This window comes from Grampus griseus, assembly GCF_964374135.1.
Source record: "Grampus griseus genome assembly, chromosome: 3".
Lineage (NCBI taxonomy): Eukaryota > Metazoa > Chordata > Mammalia > Artiodactyla > Delphinidae > Grampus > Grampus griseus.
The window spans coordinates 169,356,311-169,376,122 of NC_139019.1; the positions used below are offsets into that span (position 1 = coordinate 169,356,311).

Below are 19,812 nucleotides of genomic sequence, written 5' to 3' on the forward strand. Positions count from 1 at the left end.
ACATGAGGTAGAAGTTGCACAATAAATGAGGAACTTGGTGCAGAGGGGTCTGGCCTAGGCCAGGGTACAGATGGGGATACTGAGGCCCAGAGAGGGGCATGCCTTGCCTGAGGTCATACATCCAGTCCTTCCGAGGGCAAGAATGCCACTTCTCTGGGTTCCCACCTGCAGGGCCCTCCTGATTCAGTGCAAACTTCTCCCCCAGACCTTGAGCCAGTGCAGAAAACCAGAGACTGAGCTATGTCGAGCAGCTGAAAAAAGATCAGGCTCTGATGGAAGCCAGAGGGCAGAGTTCCCCAAGAGGGTTAAGAGGGCTCCCCCAAAGTGGCAGCCTGAGCTGGGAGAGGAGCCATGCCTTCCCGCCAAATCAGAGGCCACTGAAGCCAACGGCTGGGCCATTAGTCATCACCTGGGGAGGTGACTTTGCTTCCTGTTCCCTGAGAGATGGTGCCTGGCACCTGGCTGGAGGAGACAAGGTGGGGAAGGTGCTGCCCTGCTCCAAGAACTGCATGGAACGTCTCCTTCTAATCAGCACGTGACCTGAGCACCTACTGTGTGCTGCAGGCTTGATCTCCACTTTACAGCCTGGGCCATCAGCTTTCAATCCTATCATTTTTTTAAAAAATATTTACTTATTTATTTAGGCTGTGCTGCGTCTTAGTTGTGGCATGCGGGATCTACTTCCCCGACCAGGGATCGAACCTGGGCCCCCTGCATTGGGAGTGCAGAGTCTTAACCACTGGACCACCAGGGAAGTCCCTCAATCCTCTGATTAACAAATATTTACTGCCCACTTACCCAAGTAGAATAATAACTAAGATTTATTGAGCAGCTACTATGTTCCAAGTCACATATAGTAAACATTTAACATGGTTAATTTCATTCCCACGTCAGTTGTTATTTTTCACCCCTGCTTTCCAGATAAGGAAACTGAGGCAGAGGGATAGAACCAGGGGATTGGAATCTGGGAGTGTTGGACATTTGACCCAGAGCTTCTCCTTACCTGAGCTGTGAGGGTAACATTTATTCATTCATTCCTGCCTCATTCATTCTCCCCAGGAGGGTATTGTCAGAAATTCAGAATCGCAGCCCCTCTCAAGACCAGAGGCAACAAAATCTGCCTTTAAATAACCTCCCAGGACTTGCCTGGTGGTCCACTGGGTAAGACTCGGCGCTCCCATGGCAGGGGGCCTGGGTTCGATCCTGCAACTAAGAAGTCCGCATGCTCCGACTAAAGATCCTGCATGCTGCAACAAAGATCCCACGTGCTGCAACTAAGACCCAGCGCAGCCAAAATAAGTTAATAAAATAAATAAATATTTTTAAAAATACATAAACAAGCTCCCCATGGGATTTGAGTTTGCATTATGGTTCAAGAAGCACCCACTGAAGTGTGATTGGGGTCTGATGGTCTTGGGTTTGAATCATCCCTCTGCAAGCTGCGGGGATATGAACAAGTCCATCCAGAACTTTGCAACCTCCCCTATAAATTGGTGAGAAATATCAGTACTTGTTTCCTAGGGTTATTTAGTCTAGGGGTTGTATTCATTTCCTATTGCTTTTGTAACAGATTACTACAAACTTAGTGGTTTAAAACAATGCAAATCTATTTTGACCATTCTGGAGGTCAGAAGACCCAAATAGGTCTCACTGGGCTAAAATCCAAATATAGGCAGAATTGCACTCCTTCTGGAGGCTTGAGGGGAGAATCAGTTTCCTTGCCTTTTCCAGTTCCTAGAAGCCGCCTGCGTTCCTTGGCTTGTGGCTTCTTCCTCCATCTTCAAAGCTGCAATAGCAAATCACGTCCCTCTCATACTGTTGTGGTCATTGCATCTTCTCTGACCCTCCTGCCTCCTTCTTATAAGGACCCTGTGACTTCGTGGGGCCCATCCAAAGAATCCAGGATGATGTCCGCATCTCAAGGTCCTTGATTTAGTGACATCTGCAGCATCTCTTTTGCCACAAATGTCACCATATTCACAGGTTCTCAGGATTAAGGCATGGTCATTTTTAGGGAGCACTATTCCGCTGACCACAGGGATTAAAAGTATGGACCCTATAGGGACTTCCCTGGTGGTCCAGATGTTGAGACTTCTCCTTCCAATGCAAGGGGTGCAGGTTCGATCCCTGGTCAGGGAGCTAAGATCCCACATGCCTCAGGGCCAAAAAACCAAAACATAAAACAGAAGCAATATTGTAACAAATTCAATACAGACTTTAAGAATGGTCCACATCAAAAAAAAAAAATCTTAAAAAAAAAAATAAAGGGGCTTCCCTGGTGGAGCAGTGGTTGAGAGTCCGCCTGCCGATGCAGGGGACACGGGATCGTGCCCCGGTCCGGGAAGATCCCACATGCCGCAGAGCGGCTGGGCCCATGAGCCATGGCCGCTGAGCCTGAGCGTCCGGAGCCTGTGCTTCGCAACGGGAGAGGCCACAACAGTGAGAGGCCCGCGTACCGCAAAAAAAAAAAAAAAAAAAAGGACCCTATAGAGTTGAAGTCCTATTTCTCTAGGAAAACTAAACAGCCACATGAATACATAAAAACAACCTTGACCCCTACCTTATATCATACACACGCACAGAAAGAAATCTTAAAGTTAATCACATACCTAAATGTAAAAATTAAACTGCAAAGCTTTTTTTAAATTATTATTTAAAAAAAATTTTTGGCTGAGCCACACGGCTACTGGAATTTTAGTTCCCTGACCAGGGATCAAACCCGGGCCCTTGGCAGTGAGAGTGCAGAGTCCTAACCACTGGACCGCCAGGGAATTCCACTACAAAGCTTTTTGAAGAAAATATAGGAGAAGTTTTTTCTGCAACTGCGGGATATCTTGGAACACAAAAATCAAAAGCCATGTAAAAGCTGGGTGACCTTGAGCAAGCAATTTGATTTCTCCAGAACTTAGTTTACTCATCTGTAAAATGGGAGTCCTAACACTGTTTGATTTATAAACAGAGATGCTGTGAAGATTGTGAAGATGACATACAGAATATGGGCACGTAAAGAGCACTCAGCAAATATTACCAATGATTGCTATAAGAGGGAGGTGCTTTGGGAGCTCAGAGTAGACTACATCCAGCATGAGGAAGGTAGTCAGGGAGGCCTACCTGGAGGAAGAGGACTACTTTAGACAGATTGGGGACAGGTCTCTTCCAGCAGAGGTGACTGCCTGGACAAAGGTCTGGAGGTAATAAGCGATGAATAGTGCCAGGTAGCTAAGGCAGAGAGGGCAAAGTGGGTGGTGACAAGAGATGAGGCTTCTTAGAGCCTCAGGAGCCTCCTGACGTTGAATGCCAGACAGAGTAGTCTGACAGCACTTTACTCTCAGGGAAAGGGGTGGCTTTCTGCCATTGTCTGGCTGTGTGATTTTGGGTTAGTCTGTTATCTTCATTTGAGAATATAAGGGATATGAGCCTTTATTTCACAGTACTAAACTTTAATTTTCAATATTTCAAACATTTAGAATAGATGAAAAGGGTAGCACAATGAACACAGTACATTCTTCTATTAGTTAGCTACTGCTGCCTAACAAATTACCTCAAAATTTAGTTGCTTGAATCAACAAACCTTTGGGACTTCCCTGGCAGTCCAGTGGTTAAGACTCTGCGCTTCCAACACAGGGGGCGTGGGTTCGATCCCTGGTTGGGGAACTAAGATCCCACATGCCATGCTGTGCAGCCAAAACAAAAAAACAAACAAACAAACATTTATTATGTCATGCAGATTCAGAGGGTCAGGGATCTGGGGGGTTCTGGCTCAGGGTCTTTTATGAGACTGCAGTCAAGATATCAGCCAAGGCTACATCATCTGAAAGCTCAACGGGGGCTGGAGGAGCCACTTCCGTGTCAGCTCCCCCCCATGGCTATGGGCTGCAGGCCTCAGATCCTCATAGCATGGACCTCCTCACATCACTGCTTGGGCATCATCACCACATGGCAGCTGGCTTCCCCCAGACTGAGTCATTCAAATGCAAGAGCAAGGAGGAAGACGCAGTGTCTTTTATGATCTAGTCTAGAAGCTGCACGCTATCACTTCCGCCCAATTCCATTTGTTAAAAGTGAGTCACCTGGGGACGCACGACCTTTGCCCCGACGGCGGCGCCCCGGGCCCCCGCGGTTGCCTCGACTGAGGCCGGCGCGGTGGAGTCGCAGAAGCTGCGGGTGCGCAGGAGCTGTGGAGCCAACCCCGCGAGCCGGGAGCATGAGGACCTGGTGTCTGTGTCAGATTTGTACCTGCGGCTGAATATTTGGAAACATATCCTATGTATGGCAATGTTCTTCCACATCAGAGTCTGAAGCCCAGGCAAGAATTTCGAGCATATCGTCGTAAAATGGAAGGAATAACAACATTTAAGTCGGATTATCGTCCTTATGAAATAGTCAAACAGCCTCGCCATGCACCAGAAGAATATAAACCAAAGCAGGGGGAGATTGATCTTGGTATTACCTACAAACGGGATCTTAATTCTTATAAAGTGCAGCGTGTGGCAATAGCTCGGCCTTCGGAGAGACAAGTTAAAAAAGGGAAGCTGGATACTGTCCCAACCTATAAAGGTAACTTGCCATTTCAAAAATTAAAGAGCTAAAAAACAAAAACTTACTTCCAGCTTTGAGATCTAACATCGGATCATGATTTTGACACATTGCCAAACTTAAGTCTCCGTGGCTTAGGAAAAAACTTTTTTCTCTGTTGTCCAAATAGTATTGTATAGTGAGGAAAAAAAAGACTATTTTCTTCATGGAGAGTTAAGAGACCTGGATTCCTGTCCAAATTCAGCCACTTAATTAGTTTTCTCTATCTCAAACCATGAAAACAAAGGATACCACTGAACAAGCATTATGTCATATTTGTCACATTATGCTACATTTAGTCCGCACTGTTCCTTTCCTTCCATCCCAGAATGAGCTGAAACTTTACTGAGCATACTGGAGCCTTTGAGAAAGTCAAATAAAGAGCAACCCTCTTTGCCATTCACAAAAAAAAAAAACAAAAAAAAAACAGTGAGTCACCAAGTCCAGCCCACATTCAAGGGGAGGGGAATTAGGCTCCACCTTTGGAAAGTAGGAGCATCAAAGATTTTATGGACATATTTTAAAAGCACCACAACCTTACACCTATATTCAACAATTGTTAACATTTTTCCATATGTGCTTTATATATGTGTGTGAATATATATGTATTTGTTTTTAAACATTTGAAAGTTTCATACATCCATCATGACCCTTCACCCCTAAATACTTCAGCATTTCCTAATAGGGACGTTTTATTTCATAAGTGCGATACTTTTATCACAGCAAAGAAAATTCATACTTATGCCAAGATATTATTTAATATTCAGTCCATTTCTAATTTTCTTCATTGTTCTAAGAAGTTTTTGCAGCTTTTTTTCTTAACAGGGATCAAATCAAGGTTCTTGCACTACAAGTAAAGATTATATTCTTCTAATCCCTTTTAATTAGAATTTTGTTTATTTTTCACAACGTTGATGTTCTAGAGCAAACAGGTCAGTCGGCTTGGAGGATGTCTCACAGTCTGGATTTGCCTATCTCCTCATGAGGCTGGTTTTTTTTTCTTTTCTTTTTTTTTGGCGGGGGACGGGGCATGCCACTCGGCTTGTGGGATCTTATTTTCCCAACCAGGGATTGAACCCGGGCCCTCAGCAGTGAAAGTGCCAAGTCCTAACCACTGGACGGCCAGGGAATTCCCTTGTGAGGCTGTTTTATTCTTTGTCTATCCCTTGTAATTCCCATAAATTAGACATAGAGGCTTAATTCAATTGTCTTTTTTTTTTTTTTTGCTGTGTTGGGTCTTTGTTGCTGCGCGTGGGCTTTCTCTAGTTGCGGCGAGCAGGGGCTACTTATCCTTGCGGTGGTGCCGGCTTCTCATGGCGGTGGTTTCTCTTGTTGCAGAGCATGGGCTCTAGGTGCACGGGCTTCAGTAGTTGTGGTGCATGGGCTTAGTTGCTCTGCGGCATGTGGGATCTTCCCAGACCAGGGATCGAACCTGTGTCTCTGCATTGGCAGGCGGATTCTTTTTTTTCTTTTCTTTCTTTATTGGCTGCATTGGGTCTTTGTTGCTGTGCGCGGGCTTTCTCTAGTTGCGGCAAGCGAGGGCTACTCTTTGTTGCGGTGTGCGGCCTTCTCACTGCGGTGGCTTCTCTTTGTTGCGGAGCACAGGCTCTAGGCATGCAGGCTGCAGTAGTTGTGGCACGCGGGCTCAGCAGTGTGGCTCACGGGCTCTAGAGCACAGGCTCAGTAGTTGTGGCACACGGGCTTAGTTGCTCCACGGCATGTGGGATCTTCCCAGACCAGGGCTGGAACCCGTGTCCCCTGCATTGGCAGGCGGATTCTTAACCACTGCGCCGCCAGGGCAGTCCAGCAGGTGCTATTCTTATCCCCATTTCATAGATAGGAAACTGAAATTCAGGAAGGTTAAAGTTTGGGCGGCACCAGGTTCTTCCATTCTTCCTTAAACTTCGTCAATGCTCTGAGGATAATCTCCCGATCTGCTTAATTTAAACCCCTTGGGGTCCGCCATCGTGGGTCCCCAAGCCCCAGCTCTGTGCATTCTCTTCATTCTCTCCCACACTGTGTGCGTGGGGGACTACTAGGGCGGACCACCGGGTTGGCTTGTGGGGACCTTGAATGCCCCCACATTGAGTTGGAACCTTATCACGTAACCGCCGGGGAGCCAGGGATGGTTCTTGAGGAGGGAAACGGACAAGGCCAGCGCTTTCTCCGTGGGGTCGTAGGTCTGTCCCTCCCTCTCCTGTCACTCACTCCTTCGGGAACGCGGTGGAAGGCGCCCAAGCACAGCCTCCCGCAGGAAGCGCCCTCGTTGCCCCTGGCAACAGAGTCCAGGGGAACCACCGAGACGCGGCCCGACAGTACAGAGCGCTCACTCCGGGCCAGCAAGGCTCGGAGATCTAGAAAGCGGAGCCTGACTGATTGTCACGTGGGCTGCCCACGGGAAGGCGGAACTTCCGGCGGCCCAGTATTTTCTTTCCGGTTGTTGCCTCCTACCGGCCCCTCCCTTACTGGCCCCTGCGCCCCCCTCCCCCCGCGGCCCCCGCCGCCGGGCCCGCCGCTACCATGAAGAAATTCTTCCAAGAGATCAAGGCCGACGTCAAGTTCAAGAGTGCGGGGCCCGGGCAGAAGCTCACGGAGTCGGTGGGGTGCGTGACAGGCGCTGAAGCTTGAGGCCCGGGGGCGGAGATCAGCGGAGGGGGAGGGGCGGGGAGGCCAGTGAAGACGAGAGGCGGGGAGGGGCTGCAGAGAGTCAGAGCGTGGGGAGAAACCTGGGGGGCGGGGCAAGAGGGAGGGAGTGGGAGTAGGGGAGAGGGGAGGCCTCCGGGGGCGGGGCAGGAGGGGGCGGGGCTGCAGGAAGTGAGGGGGGGTCCCTGGAGAGACCCTAGGGGGTTAGGGCGGGCGGTAAGGAAGAGGCCGGGGATGCGGAGAAGGGGCCCAAAAGAGGCATCGCATAGGGTTTGGGGGAATCTAGGTGACCAGAGATTGGGGACTGAGCCTGGAGAAACAGGTAGAGCTGGGGTCGCAAAAAGTCGTGAGGCTTAGATTCTGTGGCGATAGGGGTCTGGGCCTTGGTTCTGGAGCAGGAGGGAGGATGGGTTGAGGATCTGGAAGGCCAGGGAGCCTGAGGTGTTGTTGGAAGTGTGGTCAGGGACTTGGGAGGTGCGGGTGAACTGGGTGGGTGGTGGGTGCTGTGAGGGGCTGAGGAAGGTCTGGGAGGAGAAGGGAGGCAGGTGGGTGGAGATGGGGAGCTGGGGGAGTCTGCTACCGGAAAGAGGTGGGGGGCCTCGTGGGTGATGGCTGAGTGGTCTGGAGGTTCCGAGGGTGACCTGGGAGGGGAGGGGAGGTGGCCTGCATTTCCAGGCCTCTGTGACTTATCTGGGGAGGACTTGGAGAAGAGAAGGGCCTGGGGCCACACTGGAGACTCCATGGGCAGGTGTGAGGGGCCAGTGCTGTGCAGAGGGTAGTGAAGAGCTGGAGCAGGTGAGGATGCCAGACTGAGGGCCGGTGGGCTGAGAAGGAGGCTCCACTGGGGGGGACGGGATGAGAAGAGGGAGTTCAGGAGGGGCTGGGGCTGCTACCAGGAGCTACAGAGGGGGCTGGGGGACCCGAGGGGGTTTAGGATGGGGAGTGACTGAAGAAAGAGGTCAGCCTGGGGAGGGGTCTGTGAGGCATAATGGAAGGGATTGTGAAGAGGTCGGGGCTGGGAGGGGGTCAGAGGAGAGGCAGGGAGGCAGGAAGGGGTGGTGAGGGCATCATGAGGTAGTGGGGGTGGGTGAGGGAGAGTGGGTGCGTGGCAAGGACATGAGGGCATCTGTCACGAGGATTGGGGGCCCCTGGGGTTCTTGGGAGGGGACAAAGGGGTAGTGGGACAAACGAGGCCCATGAGGGTCAGATCCATGAGTACGGGAGGGAAGTGCAGGTCCTGGGAGCCTGGGGCGGTGACAGGGATAGGAGGCCACCTTAAGAGGGGCCCAGGGAGAGCCGTGGGCCAGACAAGGGGGTCCATTCATTTGTTCATCAAGTAGTGGGTGGAGGTGGGGGGCTGGTGCAGCTGGACTGTGTGTGACAGGAAGGAGGTGGGGGCTGATGGCTGTGTCAGACTGGAGGCCTGGGAGGACAGGAGAGGGGAGTCACATGGAGATCCAAGCTTCTGTGATGTGCCTGGAGCCGGACTGGAGACTCAGGGTGCGTGCGAGGGTGTGTGTCCAGCACTGTTACGGCATGAAAATCCCTGCCCTCTCAGGGCTCACGTTGTAGTGGGGAGAGGTGGACAAGTAGAACAATACATAAACGATGAAAGATCAGCCCTGAAGAAAAATAAACAGGGTCCAGAGAGTGAGCCATGTGGGTGACTGTTAGGTGGTCTGGGAATGCCTCTCTGAGGAGGCGACTTTTGAGCGAGAGCTGGATGAGGTGAGACTCAGCCGTGTGGAAATCAACCCGTCTCTCTGTTTCTGTCACACACACACACACACACACACACACACACACACACACACACACACACACACACACACACACACACACACACACACACACACACACACACACACACACACACACACACACACACACACACTCTTACTTGAAGCGGTGCCTGTCCCTCCCAGGCAGAACACTCCAGGCAGAAGGCACAGAATGTGCAAAGGTCCTGTCGTAGGAGGTTGGGTCTGTGTGAAGAACAGGAGGGAGTTTAGATAGGAGTGAACAAGGGAAAGGGGCAGGTTGTGAAGGGCCTGGCCTGTAGTGTGCGGAGGCTGCAGGATTCTGTCCTGCATGGGATGAGAGGGCTTTGTGCAGAGGAGTGACTGGGTTTTAGAAGGATCCCTCTGGCTGCCCAGAGGAGCCATGAAGCGGGTGAGTGAGGGGTCTTGGAAAAATGGCGTTTTTATGGAAAGATGGGGGCTAAGGTGGCACTACGTGACTTGTCTTTTCTTCGACCTGAAACTCTCAGCTGTTGGGAGGGCTGGAGAGAGGGGCCGGGATGGGCAGGAAGCTCCCAGAGGCCTGGGGACAAGAAAAGAGGGCTGCCCGGGTGTCTGAGCAGAGCGGGAAGCATGAGGGCCATGAACTCAGAGCCTTGGCTCCTGAGAAGGTTCTAGAGATATAGCAGAGATGATTCCAACTACTGGCATCGGGAGAGCGTCCTGAGGAAAGGAGGAGGGTGAGGCAGGTGAGTCAGACCCTGGTGGGAAGAAGGCCATCTCTGCTGGAACGTCAAGGCCAGGTCGTTCTCGAGCTAGGTTGGGTTAGGAGGCTGCCCATCCCATGGGTTGATCACCCTGCCTACTTCCCAGGGTGGACGGGAGATTAAACCAGATCTTTGTTTGTTTGGGGTTTTTTTTGGCCTTGCTGCGCAGCATGCCGGATCTTAGTTCCCTGACCAGGGATCAAACCCGAGCCCACGGCAGTGACAGCACCAAGTCCTAACCACGGGACCACCAGGGAAGTCCCTAAACCAGACCCTTGTAACACACTCCACGCAGGGCCTGCGTGCGGCCTGGCCCGCTGCCCGAGCTTCCGTGACCCTCTGGGGCTTGTGAAAGGGCGTCTGGAGCGCTCGCTGGGAGGGACGTTGCCATGCGTAATAGACGCGCTGAGCGACAGCTAGCTCCTGGTGTGCTGTCTGGCACACAGTAGGTGAGGTGCTCAGTAGATGAAGCCTCCATGTCTCACCCTCGTAGACAGTACGGGTGGAGCCTCTCGCTCAGGGAAGGGGGCGAAGAGCATCAGCCCCTGCGGACGGTAGGTGTGCTCTTACCTCGCCTGACAGATGATGACTCCGAGGCCCAGGCCAGTGCAGGATTTGTCCAAAGTGGCAGGCAGGGCGGGGAGCAGAGTCACCAAATGCCTCCCGAGGCTCCTCCGTCTGCGTTAGACCCGTCTGGTGGCCGTGGTGACCCCTGGGGCAGAGGCCCATGTCTGTCTGCTGGGGCAGGAGCAGAAGTGGGAGAGGGACAAAAGCTCTTCTGTCTGCCCCCACGTCACCTCACGGTCCCTCCGCATCTCCTTAGGGAGAAGGCCCCCAGAGAAAAGCCCAGCAAGCCGGCGCTCCGGCAGCCCCGCCAGGGACCTACCGATGAGGCGCAGATGGCGGCCGCGGCGGCCCTGGCCCGGCTCGAGCAGAAGCAGCCCAGGGCGCGGGGCCCCACGTCACAGGAGTCCATCCGGAGCCAGGGTGAGCCTCGGCCGTCCTTGGGCCACAAGGGTGGGGACGGGGGGCGGTGGAGCGGGCCTCTGCCCCTCTGTCCTTGAGGCTGATCCTTGACTTTTCATGCGTTCCAGGTCCTGTGCTTGGCTCTGGCTGAAAATAATTTCATAGCCAGCGACTCGGGGTGGGAGGAGGGTTTAAATCACAGCTGTGAGCCAGTCCACAAAGGGGCCATTCAGGTGGAAAGGCCAAGGGGGGCTGCTGTGGTCTGGGTGGCATGGATGTCAGGGAGGTTGCGGGGGGGGGAGGGTTGGGACTCAGAGGAGGGGGGGAGCACGGTGGCCTGGCGCAGCCTGGGGGCATGGAGAGGTTGGCGGGCTGGGAGGACCTTGAGCTGGAAGGACTCGAATTTGACCCACACGAGGGTCCATGCCGGAGAATGGTGTGCCTGGCTCACACACTGACCCGTCCCTGCCTCTCCCTCCAGTGAGAAAGGAACTTCAAGCTGAAGCGACTGTCAGTGGGAGCCCGGAGGCCCCAGGGACCAACCCGGTAAAAGCATCACGATGGCAGCATGACACCCAAGGGGTGGCCTGGGGCGGGTGGGGGGGCTGGGAGCCCTTAGAGTGCCCGCTTGGGCTCTCTTCTGTGTTTGGTCTGATTGGTGCCCAGCCCTGGGCGGTAAGCATCTGGTGCTGGAGAGATGCAGAAAGGACATCGGGGTGGATCGAGGTCATCTCTGGCCTCAGGACGCTGGGGATCCCCGTGGTTTAGGGCGGTGTCATCTGGGACCTGTGTGCTTGGCATCTAATGACACCAGGCCCAGGCCCTGGGGGAGGGACTGCACCTCCGTTAAGTCCCCTCCCTCCCCTGTAACCCCATGAGGGTAGGTGCTGTTACAGTTCCCACTTTTCAGAAGAGAAAACTGAGGTTCAGAGAGGTGAGGCCTGGTGCCCTTGGTCATGCACTTCGAAACCAGCAAGGGCAGGACTGGAACCCAGTCTGTCTGAGTCCAAAGCCCTTAGCCTTAGCACTGCCCTCTGCTGCCTTCCTCAGATACAGGAGGGCACCATGGAGACTGGTGTAGTCAGGGAGGCCTTCCTGGAGGAGGCAGGCCTCAAAGGAGAACTTGGCAGAAAGGGTGTTCTGAGCAGCACCACCTGTGAGGCCTCACTGAATTTCAGAATGGAACGGACCCTGGATATTACCTAGGAATTGAAGCCCAGAGCAAGGCTGGGACTCGTCCAGGTCACCGTGACTCCTCACTCTCCCACCAAAGCCCCTCCCTCACCAGGTAGGGGGGCGGGAAGAGCAGGAATGATCAATTCAGCACTTACACCGTGTCCGGAGCTGCTCCACACTTTCCGTTCCTTACCTTGTTGAATTCTGAGGTGGTCCCTCAAGGACATCTTACAGACCAGAAGACAGGCTCAGAGGGGCTTGGCCACTGGGCCACGGTGTCCCATGGCTAATAGGCAGAGGGGACAGCATTGGGACCAGGATGTCTGGCTCCCAGGGTCATGCTCTCAGGACTGTGGCACTCGGGCGGCTCGGGGTGGCCTCTGTCCACAGTCTAGGCTCAGACACGCTCACCCATCCTCCCAGGCGCCCAAGCCCAAAGAGGAGGGCTCGACCCCCCTGGCAGTGCCCGGAGTGTACTTCACCTGCCCGCTCACAGGGGCCATCCTGAGGAAGGACCAGCGGGACGCCTGCATCAGAGAGGCCATTCTGTCGGTGAGTGCCGGCCCCGGTGCAAGAGCCACCCCCCGGGAGCCCGGGTGGCACAGAGCATATGCTGTGGTTCTGTTCTAACCTCTCTAAAGAGAGAATGCTTACCTGAGGGACAGAATTCAAGATACAGAAGGGTAGGCGGGGAAAAGCCGCCTCCCACTCACCTCGCGGCCATTCTCCCTGAGGCAGCAGCTGTAAGTAGTCTAGGCCCCTTTTCAGAGATGCTCCAAATATGTACAAACCACCGATACGTCTATATCTGCCACACGTGCTGTGTGTTTGTTTTACGTAAAAGGTAACGTACCGTTCACGCCTGACGTGGAAACTGCTAGGTATTATATCAGTGCAGAAAGAACTTCCACATTTTTTTTCCCCTTGAAACTCTGTATTTGGAAATAATTTCAAACCTAAAGAAAAATCGCAAGGAGAACAAAAAGAACACGTGAACATCCTTTAATCAGGGTGGGAGTGACCTATTACTGTTCTGACAGATTACTACGAACTTGGTGCCTCCAGACAGCATGCCTCTTATAATTCGGGAAATCAGAAGTGGGCCTTGGGTCTCACGGGGCCACACTCAAGTTGGCCGCAGGGCAGTGTGCCTTCTGGGAGCCCTAGGGGGAGTCAGGCTGTCTGTACTCCATGGCTCCTTCTCTGTCTTCACAGCCAGCGGTGCCAGGCCAGGTCTTTCCCAGCTGCCATCTCTCTGCTTCTCTGTCTCTCTCTTCCCCCTTTTAAGGGCCCTTGTGATTCCATTGGGCTCACCTGGCTAATCCAAGCTAATCTCTAATCCCCCTATTTTAAGGTCCACTGAGCAGCAGCCTTAACTCCATCTGTCACCTCCACACCCCCTGACCCATAACATACTCCCAGGTTCCAGGGATCAGGTCACAAATATATATGTCATTCTGCCCACCTTACTCACATTTGCCAGTTGCTAACATTTTTACCCCATTGGCTCTCTCACGCCTCTCTGTTTTTTTCTGAGCGGTTAGAAAGCCTGCATTCTCCACAGTGACTGCGTGATGACTCACGGCAAATTGTTCCCTGACTCTTTAACCAACCCCGTGTTGGTGTTGATAAGCGCGTAGGAAGTTTCCAGTCTTTTGCTAGTGAGGACAATATTTATGATGAAAACCTTGTCTGTACACCACTTTGAGCTGTAGGCTCCATTCCAGAAGCAGAGTTGCTGGGACAGAGGACAGCGTGTAGGGCTTTGGAGAGTTGTCACCAGATGAACCTCCATGTGGGTTGTCCTGATTCACACTCACCCAGCAGTGTGTGAGAAAATACCCATTTCCCTGTCCCCTGTTGTCACTGTGGGTTACCAAACATTTTTTGTCTTTACCCAAACTGATTGGTAAAAATAATATCTCAGCATAGTTTTAGTTTGCGTTTCCTTTTTTAGGCTTAGGTTGGCTGTGTTTTCATATGAGAATGCATCCTTTGCCCATTTTTGTGTTGGGTGGTGTTTTTTTTTTCTTATTGATTTGTAGGCACTCTTTACATATTAGGAAAAACTAGCCTTTTGCCTATGATCTGAGTTGTGAATATTTTTCTCCAGTTGTTTACTTTTTAGAGTTGGCTTATGGTCATATGGCCATGTAGAAATTTTTAATCTCTATGTAATTCAATGTGTCAGTCTTATTTTATGGCTTCTGGGTTTTGTGACCTACTTAGGAAGGCCTTCCCCACTTCAGGATTAAAACAACTCTTCCATGGTTTTTCTAGTACTTTTCTGTTTTGCCTTTTGTTGTTTGCTGTGTTTAATGTTTAAAGCTTTGATCCCACTAGAATTATACCTGTGTAGAACAGGACGCATGGAACTAGTGTTATTCCTTTTTTTTTTTCCGGATAGTTATCCAGTTTTCCCCAATCCTCATTTATTGAAACACCTGTTTTTTGGCCACCGTGAAATCTTCCATTATCACAAAGTAAATCCCTACATGGATTCGGTTCCTTTCGGGATGTGTCTGTTCTTTTGTCCCCTTGTCCGTTCGTGCGCCCTGGTCCTAATTTAAACGAGGCTGCAGGCTGCCTGGGAACATCTGAGAACAGCATTTGGAGCTGCAACTCTTCCCTGGGTGGGTGGGTGTGCTTGTCCTGAGGAGGCTGGAGTAGGGGGCGGTCAGCCTGGCTCAGCCTTGTCCTGAGAATGCCCCCCATCTTACTGCTGCTTCTTTGCAGACCCGATTTCTCTGCCCTTCCACATATTTTTGTCCTACCCTGGCAACTTACTGGCAGACTGGGCTGGGTCCCAATTTGAAGTTCCCAGGAGAGCTGGCCCAGTTCAGATCAGACAACTAAGTGACACAGTGTGGCTGCTGAAGGCTCACCCCAGTGTAGCTGAGGGAAGGTAGCTGGGGCAGGGTGGAAGCCCCACAGCTGCCTTCCAGGAGCTGTGGCTGGGCTTCTGCAGGGCTGCCCAGGGGTAGATCTGAGGGGGCCAGGTCTTCTGTGCTCTTGATTCATCACCTCTGGTGACCCAGCTGTTCACCCCCACCATTTTTTTTTTCTTTTTGGCCACACCTTGCGGCATGTGGAACTTCCCCGACCAGGGATCAAACCCGTGGCCCCTGCAGTGGAAGCACGGAGTTTTAACCACTGGACCGCCAGGGAGGCCCCACCCCCACCATTATCCAGGCAGAGCAAATGACTTTGGGGCTGATGCGGGTGCCAGCCCCACTCGCCATGTAACTAGTGACTTTCTGGGGCTGCAGAGAAACACCACCATACGGTGTGGCCGTGTGCAGTGGCTGTCCAGAGCGTGAGCAGATCTGCTGCCCAGTCTTGCCCCTCGCCTTAGTTTTCCATTCTCAGCCTCTCCTCGCTGGGGTGCTGTTCGCAGGGTCCCATGGGGACCGGTCAGTGATGTCTCCACTATCTTGCCTCCCCCAGGAGTGATCAGGCAGCCACAGGTCACAGACCTCTTTTGCGTCCTGTCTCTGCCACCTCCGTCTGTTTCTAGAACGTCCCTCGTAGGGATGGGGGATGAGGAGGGACGGCAGGTCCGCGGTGGCTGGCGGGTCCCAGGCACTCAGCTGCTGCGCCCTTGGTGGCACTCAGTGTTGGCGTTGGGCGCCAAAGCCAGAGCGGTAGGCAAAGGTCTGTGTCACGCCGACCCGAGGGGTGGCGTAACCTGGGCTGCCATCGCCCCCTTTTCCCTAGACGTGAGGACAGGGCTGAGGCCCCAGGCTGGAGTCATCAAAAGGGTTTTCCTCCTCCTTTTTCTGCTGTTGAATTTGCTTCCGTCCCACGCTAGGGCCTGCTGTGAGACAGTTCTTACTTTTGTCACCGGTGTCACTGCTGCCACCTGAGTGCTGAGACCTGGCTGCTTGGCTGGCATGGCCTCCAGGCCCTGAGGTGGACGCTTTCTGACTCAGCTTTCCTCCCTCCTCCCAGCACTTTTCCACCGACCCAGTGGCCGCCTCCATCATGAAGATCCACACGTTCAACAAGGACCGGGACCGGGTGAAGCTGGGCGTGGACACCATCGCCAGGTGAGTGGGTGGCCCCCTCCCACTGGGGTGCCAGCTCCTGGGCCTCCATCGCGATCGGCTGAGGGGCCCCAGAGGGAGCACGGCCCTGGGAGTGAGGCCAGGCCCCACCCTTCACTCCCCCTCGCCCTTGGGGAAGGGCCTTGGCCTCTCTGGGCCTCAGTTTACCAGTGTTTAGAATGAAGAGGTTTACTGAATCGGGGGTTCCCAACCCTGGCTTCCCTTTGGGATCATCAGAAGAATGTGAAGCAGGCAGGGTCTCACCGGCGCCAACTCCTCTGATGGGAGCAGGTCGGGGGCGGGGCCAGAAGTCTGTTGCTCAGCAACCCCCAAGCCGGCTCTGGGGACCCATCAGCTCTGGCTCTGCCTGCTCCACCCCCACCACGGTGGCTCCTTGGTGCCCTCAGGGGGAGGCAGGACCGAGGAGGAGGCCCAGTGTCTGGGGCACCAGGGGTTGGGCTCTATGGGGTGTACAGGGTGTGACGGCAGCCTTCCCAGGGGTCACTCTTAGCACGAGCCGGTGTGGCTCTGAGCTGCTCTCCCCTGTCTGCCCAGGTACCTGGACAACATCCACCTGCATCCTGAGGAGGAGAAGTACCGGAAGATCAAGCTTCAGAACAAGGTGTTCCAGGTGAGGGCTGCCACCAGAGTGACTTAGCCTGGGGTGGCCAGCGTGGCCGGGCCTGTGAGGCCACCCAGGACCCAGGCTGGCGGTGGGAGCAGCTGGGCTGCAGCCAGCCAGTGGCGGCCAGAGCCGGCTGCAGAAGGGCCCCTGCAGGGCTTGGGAGTTGAGTTGGGCAGAAGGTGCCAGGCGGGGAGGGAGGGCTTCGTGAGCGCAGGACGAGCACAGTACGCATACGCTGTCTGCTCTCGCCACCAACCCACGGCGTGACTCGACTTTTCTTTGAATTAGCTGGGAACACATCGGCACTGGGGAGATTTTTCACGCAAACGCAGACTTTTGGTTTCTGTGGAGAAATCGCAGGGTCCTAGCACTCTGGCCCGTGGTACCCGTGCAGCTGGCGGGGCCCCGCTCTCTCCTGGGGGTCCCCACCCACATCCAGCATCCCAGGGCCTGCCTCCCCCGCTTCTGGGGACTCCCAGCCTCCACTGTCCTTTGGCTCTTCAGCCTCCTTCACCCTGGTGTTGACCTTTTGGGATCCCAGGCCCTCTGTGAGCTCACCCCTGCAGACAGCTTTGGGGGTTCATCCTGTCCAGGGGCAGCGGCCGCTCTGAGACTGGGGACTCTGGGCCAGAAGGGCGGGGTGGGCAGTGAGGCCGGTGGGGCACGAGGAGGCCTCAAGGGTCCCGCATGACCTCTGGCTCCGCTCTCAGGAGCGCATTAACTGCCTGGAAGGGACCCACGAGTTTTTTGAGGCCATCGGCTTCCAGAAGGTGCTGCTTCCGATCCCCGACCAGGGTAAGAGAAAAAGAGAAGGGCCGTGGCTGAGCCCAGGGGCAGGGGTGGGAGGGGCCCGGCTCGGGGGTCTCCCTGCCACGGCAGAGTGACAATCCCACGTGTCCCAGAGGGCCCCGAGGAGTTCTACGTGCTGAGCGAGGCCGCCCTGGCCCAGCCCCAGAGCCTGGAGCAGCACAAGGAGCAGCTGCTGCGCGCCGAGCCCGTGAGGGCCACACTGGCCCGCCAGCGCCTGGTCTTCCGGCCCTCGCCCCTGGCCTCCCATTTCGACCTGCCTGCGGACTTCTTCAGCCTCACGGCGGAGGAGCTCAAGCGAGAGCAGCGGCTGCGGTCAGAGGCCGTGGAGCGGATGAGCGTGCTGCGGACCAAGGCAATGCGCGAGCGGGAGGAGCAGAGGGAGATGCGCAAGTACACATACACGCTGCTGCGCGTGCGCTTCCCCGACGGCTGCCTCCTCCAGGGTGCGTGCTGGGTGCTGGCGATGCCGCCTGGGGTCCACTGTGCACCGGCAGGAGCAGGCTGCTCTGGTCTGAGCTCGTCCCGGGGGAGGAGGCCGAGGGCTCAGGGGTGCTCCCACGAGCTCCAGCGCCACACTTGTCCCCCCGCCAGGGACCTTCTACGCCCGGGAGCGGGTGGCAGCACTGTACGCATTTGTCCGGGAGGCCTTGCTGATCGACTGGCTGCCTTTTGAGCTGCTGGCCTTGGGAGGGCAGAAGTTGTTGGAGGACGAGAACCTGGCCTTCAATGAGTGCGGGCTGGTGAGTGACGGGCTCCCCGCACAGCGGAACTGGGTTTTCTGGGTTCTTGTTGAATCAGCACAAACCCCCGAGGAGGGGGATGCTCTTCAGTTGGAGGTGGCATTAGGGGAAGGGGTCCTGGGGCCAGGCTCCCTGGGTGTGAGTCCCACCATTCCACTTCCTTGCCATCTGATCTTGAGTAACTTCTCTGTGTCTACAAAATGGGAATGTGCCCAGTGTGTTAGAGTCCTCTGTGGCGCAGAGCCAAGGTGGCATTCAAAATGCAAGGAATTACTGGGGAGGGTGTAGGAGGGGGCTGGAGGGTGGTCAGACCCTGATTCAGGGAGGCCTGGACAGGAAGTCCTGACTGCTGCCCAATGTTGGGCTGGCTTCAGCCAGGCCAGGGGGTGTCCCTGAGCCCGGGTCATCATCAGAGAAGTCCCTGTTATATGAGAATGGACTGAGTGCATGGGTGTGCCGTCAGTGGCGGGGAGCAGTCCCGGCTCCAGCAGGAAGATCTGAACGTGAAGCGAGAGCTCTGTCACATAAAGGCCAGAGCGAGGCTGAGGCTTCTTACCCCACTGCAGGTGCCCTCGGCCCTCCTGACCTTCTCGTGGGATGCAGCCGTGCTAGCAGACATCAGGGCTGCGGGGGTCCAGCCAGACTCATCTGTCCTGAAACCCGAGCTCCTGTCGGCCATCAAGAAGCTCTAATGAAATAAAAGCAAGGTTGGCTTCAGCCCCTGTGGGTCTGTCTCATGCTCTCTCCCTGCTTCCTCCACATTCCCCTCGTCCCCGGTCCCCCCACCACTCCGGGGCCTCCCAGCTTCCTCCGGAACCTCCTCCTGCCCACGGGTACCACAGGCATGGAGAGGGGTGCTGGTTGGCCCGTGGACGCGTGCCGAGACTGCCACCTGGATGGGGCAGCCTCTAGTAGCCTGCTTAGAGAAGCCCGGGCCCCGTCCCCGTGTGCTGTGGCCTCGGTGGCTGTGGCTAGCCCTGAAGTGACTGGCACAAGAATGAGACACTGGGCCTGTCAGGACACGGTGTGTAAAATTCTAAACCTGAATAAAGTTTCCCGGTGGTGAGTTGAGGCCGTGGGAGGCGGTGTAGGGTGGCAGCTCTGCAGAGCCACCAGCAGGTGAGGCCCGGCCGTGGCTCCCGGTGAAGTGGGGCCAGGCGGACACCTTGTGGCCACCTGGGCACCCAGGAGCCCCTCATGTCCGAGGCGAGCTCTTCACTTCCCGCACCTTCCTAATTGTTGTCCCCACCGGCCTGATGAGCCAGCCCTGCTGAGCGCTTCCCAGGGCCCCGGAGCCTTGCAGGCCCCACAGGGCAAGCTCCCCCAGATGTCCACATCCTCCTCCCTGGACCTGTGGATGCGTTACTTTATGTGACACAGGGACTTGGCCTATGATTGAGGATGAGATGGGAGGTGGCCCTGGGTTAACCTGGTGAGTTCTAATGCGTGGAGGAAAACAAAAGGGATGGGGAGATGTGGAGGAAGGGGCCACGTGCCAAGGATTCGGGTTGGCCTCCAACAGCTGGAAGAGGGACAGAAACAGATTCCCTCTAGAGCTTCCAGCGGGAACCAGCCCTGCTGACACCTGATTCTGAGCCAGTGAGGCCCTTGTCGGACTTCCGCCCCCCAGAACTGCCGGTAGAACAAGTCTGGCGGTTTGTTGCAGCAGCCGTGGGGAGCCAACACAGACAGGGGGACCAAGGCCTGGAGGGTGTGGGCACTCGC

The 19,812-nt window shown here is 54.9% G+C and overlaps 1 protein-coding gene across 2 annotated transcripts; it reads left to right on the top strand.

Moving 5' to 3' along the window:
- The first annotated feature begins 6,966 nt into the window (after positions 1–6,966).
- UBXN6 (UBX domain protein 6) lies at positions 6,967–18,804 on the top strand. 2 transcript variants are annotated; one of them, XM_082652062.1, is made up of 10 exons: positions 6,967–7,178; positions 10,548–10,711; positions 11,172–11,236; positions 12,290–12,418; positions 15,818–15,915; positions 16,468–16,543; positions 17,248–17,332; positions 17,440–17,790; positions 17,939–18,087; positions 18,654–18,804. In XM_082652062.1, the coding sequence occupies exons 1-10, from the start codon at positions 7,096–7,098 to the stop codon at positions 18,777–18,779; spliced, it is 1,326 nt and encodes a 441-aa protein (XP_082508188.1). In that variant the 5' UTR covers positions 6,967–7,095; the 3' UTR covers positions 18,780–18,804. The 2 variants fall into 2 exon arrangements, with proteins under 2 accessions (XP_082508188.1, XP_082508189.1); XM_082652063.1 differs by lacking the exon at positions 6,967–7,178 and adding an exon at positions 9,528–9,706.
- The last annotated feature ends 1,008 nt before the right edge of the window (positions 18,805–19,812 follow it).

Coding starts and splice junctions, on each gene's coding strand:
- UBXN6 (XM_082652062.1), top strand. CDS start 7,096: ATGAAGAAATTCTTCCAAGAGATCAAGGCCGACGTCAAGTTCAAGAGT. Junction 10,712..11,171: donor GGAGTCCATCCGGAGCCAGG/GTGAGCCTCGGC, acceptor CTCTCCCTCCAG/TGAGAAAGGAACTTCAAGCT. Junction 17,333..17,439: donor GCTTCCGATCCCCGACCAGG/GTAAGAGAAAAA, acceptor CACGTGTCCCAG/AGGGCCCCGAGGAGTTCTAC.